At 40.9% G+C, this 4,879-nt stretch overlaps 1 protein-coding gene across 1 annotated transcript; it reads left to right on the top strand.

Annotated features, from left to right (window-relative positions):
• The first annotated feature begins 1,963 nt into the window (after positions 1–1,963).
• LOC136175248 (olfactory receptor 51G1-like) lies at positions 1,964–2,929 on the top strand. The gene has a single exon (XM_065945569.1). It carries the CDS (start codon positions 1,964–1,966, stop codon positions 2,927–2,929), a length of 966 nt encoding a protein of 321 aa, XP_065801641.1.
• Positions 2,930–4,879: the final 1,950 nt, after the last annotated feature.

The raw sequence follows: 4,879 nt of genomic DNA, 5'->3' as shown, positions 1-4,879 counted from the left end.
TGTAAGCCTGTTTAGTCTTTCTCCAATCTATGAAAATATTCTCTAAAAAAGCAATATGAACTCATTATCATAAGTGTAATACCTTTTAAAAAACCCACATCATACACCATCTCTTTTTCTTAGTCAACAGTAGTGACTTGACTTCAGTCACATTACACACTACTCTTTTTATCCGACTTCTTTTCTCCCATCTCTGTCTCTTTTCTAGTTCTAATTTTATGTTCTACTCTCATTTAAAATAATTTCCAATATTATGAACAGAGCCTTGTCTTTTCTTCCACACTGCATCTCCTAGCAATTTTCTCCATATTCTTGGGAGATATCCTATAACTTAAGCCTCCACTCAACCCAAAGATCACTACCTATAATACCCTCTAGGCAATCTCCCCAAGAATTTCTTTTTAAGTTAACATTCAGCATGTCCCAATTGAACTTAGTCCCCAGAATACATTTCCTCACATCTGTCGTGTGCACAGTTGAAATGGTTACCGATACATATATCTTGGTATAGTTTCGTTTTTTTTTTTTTTTTTTATTGTTTTAAAAATTATCTGACTTTTCTAAGACCTAAAGTAGTACTAGTCCTACTACAGTACAAGTAGTAGTCCCACTACAGAAGTAGGAAATATGATGTAAAACAATAATGTAGACTCTGGAATATACTGTCAGAGTTTGAATTCCATCCTCAACCCTTACTTGCTCCATAAATTTACCCAGGTCACTTCATCTCTCTGGGCCATGGTTTTCTCACCTGTGATGTGCTGCTTAGAATAGAATCTATCTATTGATTATGTGATCATTGTGAGAGTTGAATGGCATAATAAACACTAAGCACTTAGGAAGGTGACAGAAAGATAACATAGTAAACATGAGCTACTTTAACCTTTTTATGCATGTGATAAATAATATTTTAGTCACACTACATTAAAATACGTAGAACCCATTAGAGTGTGGCTTACAATAAACATAACTGAATAAAAGTTCTGAAGGCAGAGGTAAAGGAGAGCCTGGTTTCAGGTATTATAGGACAGACCTATACCTCTGTGTCATATTATCCAAACCCCAGAGGCAGAGCTCACTCTGAGAGCCTTAAGATTTACTTTCCTTAGGTTAGAGATTAGAGGCTTTTCCTGACTATTTCAGGTTTTTCTTTGTTATCACCATTTTAGAGCTGATGTTTCCCACCTCCGTAACTCCATTTCTACATCTAGCCTCAGCTTAACCACCGTGATGACAGAAACACACGTCCCTCCCAATATCTCTCAGAATTAAGCCCCGAAACATGCTGTCCTAGAAGTATTTGTTTTTTGAAGACTGCCTTTTTCCAGGTTTCAGATTTGCACATCGACATTTGCCTCCTCAGCCATCAAAGGCTTTTATGTAAATTCAGGAAAGGCATCGCTCTGGTCACAAGTTACAGGCTTAAGCAGTCCAACAAATGTTTACTCAATGCTTCCCCTGCATTCCCCTGAAGGCCAGTACTGTGGAATGAAAGACAATCTCCAGCCAGATTATAAATACATTTGAAGGCTCTTGATATGCAACTGATTCTAGAAGACAATTATGCAGAATGGTGTGCATAGTACCAGTTCTACATATAGATGGTGCAGCTTTAAATGCTCTGCTGATTGAATTGGAGATTTATTTTTTTTCAGGGAGGGAGGAACATATGGAATAGGTGCCATCTGAAGTGACCTCATTAAGCTGCTGAGAGTCCAATACAGATGAACATATCACCATAAACCTAAATCACACAGCATCCATTAGCTATAGAAATCACCTGTGATAATCACCTTCCTAGACCCTCCAGAAAAGGCTAAGAGATCAGGGGCCCCATTTCTTTGGTGATTCATCTGCAGATCCTTCCTGGCTCACTGACCCCAAGACAGTGAGCATACAGCCCTGTTATTCTCCAGAAATCCCGTTCTATATTGCAGGTTGGTGAATTCAAGGTTATAAAGCCATGAGAATCCTTGATAACAGCAGCCTCCAGAAAGCCACTTTCTTCCTGACGGGCTTCCAAGGTCTGGAAGATCTCCACGGCTGGATCTCTATTCCCTTCTGCTTCATCTATTTGACAGTTATCACAGGCAACCTTACCATCGTCCATGTCATCCGTACGGATGTCACCCTCCATGAACCCATGTACTATTTCTTGGCCATGCTGGCCCTCACAGACCTGGGCCTCTGCCTTACTACACTGCCCACGGTCATGGGCATCTTCTGGTTTGATGCCAGAGAAATTGGTATCCCTGCCTGCTTCACTCAGCTCTTCTTCATTCATACTTTGTCCCTAGTGGAGTCTTCAGTCCTGTTATCCTTGTCCATTGACCGCTATGTGGCCATCTGCCACCTGCTGCGTTATTCCACAGTCTTGACACCTGCACGTATCATCAGGATGGGGCTGAGTTCAGTGTTCAGAAGTGCGCTGCTCATCCTCCCCCTGCCGTTCCTCCTTACGCGCTTCCGGTACTGCCACTCGCATGTGCTGGCCCACGCCTATTGTCTGCACCTAGAGATCATGAAGCTGGCCTGTTCCAGCATCATCGTCAATCACATCTATGGGCTCTTTGTCGTGGCCTGCACTGTTGGTGTGGACTCACTGCTCATCTTCCTCTCATATGCCCTTATCCTCCGCACCGTCTTAAGCATCGCCTCCCGCCATGAGCGACTGCGGGCCCTCAACACCTGTGTCTCCCATAGCTGCGCTGTGCTCCTCTTCTACATCCCCATGATTGGCTTGTCTCTTGTGCACCGCTTCGGTGAGCATCTGCCCCGCACTGTCCACCTCCTCATGTCATATGTGTATCTGCTGGTCCCACCACTCATGAACCCCATTGTCTACAGCATCAAGACCAAGCAAATCCGCCAACGCATTGTTAAGAAGTTTGAGTTTATAAAATCACTCAGGGGTTTTCAGCAGGATTAGTTTAGAGAAAGAGAAGTGTGGGGCATAAAGCCCATAGATATTTTTGATTTCAGCTGTCCCTGTTGCTCAGACCATAAAGGATCTGCCTGCAATGCAGGAGACCTGAGTTTGATACCTGGATGAGGAAGATCCTCTGAAGAAGGGAATGACAATCCACTCCAGTATTCTTCCTTGAGAATCCCATGGACCAAGGATCCTGGCAGGCTACAGTCCATAAGGTCACGAAGAGTTGGACATGACTGAGTGGCTACAACTACTACTACTAGGGAAAAGTAACGAACTTCCAATTATCAACAAAATGAAAATAAATAGGCAATATGCCACATATGTGACCTTGGGAAAATTACTCAATTACTCAGAAAATTACTCTGTTCTTTAGTTTCCTCAATTGAAGAATGAAAATGTAAATAATTATAATACCTTCCTTATAGGAACACTGTGAAGATTAAATGAGATCATTCATGAGACTCTGTAACACAGTGCCTGAAACGTTATCAATTCTCAACAAATATTGCCTGCTATTACTTGGAAAATCAAAAGAGTACACAAATTTCATCTTACATTCCTCCAGTCAGTGGAATTTGACCAGAGATTTATAACTTAAATTTGCATTTTGGTTAATTTATGTTGCTTTCTCATAATTATCTTAATTTTATTCTTTTGCAACAGCCTTGCAGATACCCATACCTATGCCTGAATTAATAACTTTTCATGAGGCTTCTTCCTAAGTACATACCCACAAAGTTAAGAAAAAGAAGACACTCTAGGAGCTTGTGGTACGTTCTCCAGTTAGAACAACAGCAAAACAATAATCATAATTGACCCTTTTAGAAGGTGGTTAAGGTTTAGGGTAATCATTCATCATCTGAATAACTGGTCAAGGGATTTAGTTTCTTTCTTCAGTTATCCTGTTATTACAGAGGTGAAAAGTGAGAGAAATACATGCATATTTTATGTTTTTTGCAGGATGCTTTACTCATGTCAATGTCTAGCTTAACAAACAACACACACACACACACACACACACACACAATACACACAGAACTGCAAAAAAGGTTTAATGCATATGGATTGAATAAATCAACACATGAAGGAATCAGTGAGTGAATTAATCAAAACAGCTTCATCTTTCTTGATAAGATTATTTCTTAAAGAGATTGTTTTTCTTCATTTTGTATGCTTCAGTTCGATTTTTATCTCTTTCCTGTAATATTGGGAAAGATATAAAGCAATCAACTGCCAGAAAACTGAAGAAAATTCATGTTGATGTATGGCAGAAACCAACACAATATTGTAAAACAATTATCCTCCAATTAAAAAGAAATAATTCAAAAAAAGTCTGTGCTGTGAACTTGATATTTGTGCTCCCATGCGTGCATGCTAAGTCTTACTCTTTGCAACCCATGGACTGTAGCCCTCCAGCCTGCTCTGTCCATGAGATTCTCCAGGCAAGAACACTGGAGTGGGTTGCCATGCCCTCCTTCAGAGGATCTTCACAATCCAGGGATTGAACCCATGTCTTTTGTGTCTCCTGCATCGGCAAGCAGGTTCTTTACCACTAGTCCTACCTTGGAGGCCCCTTTTGTGATCCTGCCCCCTACCCTCAAAATTCATATTTTGAAGGCTAATCTCCAATGTGATTGTATTTTGAGATGGGGTCTTTGGAAGGAAGCTGGCTCATGAGAGTAGAGGTCTCAAGAATAAGATTAGCACCCTTACAAGAAGAGACATAAGAGAGATGATCTCTCTCCACCACGTGAAGATACAGAGAGTGGAAAACTGCACAGCCAGAACAAGAACCCTTAGCAAGAACCCAGTGAGCCCACATCTTGGTCTTGGACTTCTCAGCCTCCTGAATTTTGAAAAATAAATGTTTGTTTTTTAAACGCAGTCTGTTACAACAGCCCAAATAGAGTGAGTCCAAATTCTAGGACTATAAAGGAGATAAAA

The sequence above is a fragment of the Muntiacus reevesi genome, chromosome 9 (genome assembly GCF_963930625.1).
Source record: "Muntiacus reevesi chromosome 9, mMunRee1.1, whole genome shotgun sequence".
Taxonomy (NCBI): Eukaryota; Metazoa; Chordata; class Mammalia; order Artiodactyla; family Cervidae; genus Muntiacus; species Muntiacus reevesi.
Note: the sequence above shows the minus strand (reverse complement) of the source record. Positions and strands in the feature narration are given on the sequence as shown.

Excerpts from the sequence above, each read along its gene's own strand:
- LOC136175248 (XM_065945569.1), top strand. The coding sequence starts at position 1,964 with ATGAGAATCCTTGATAACAGCAGCCTCCAGAAAGCCACTTTCTTCCTG.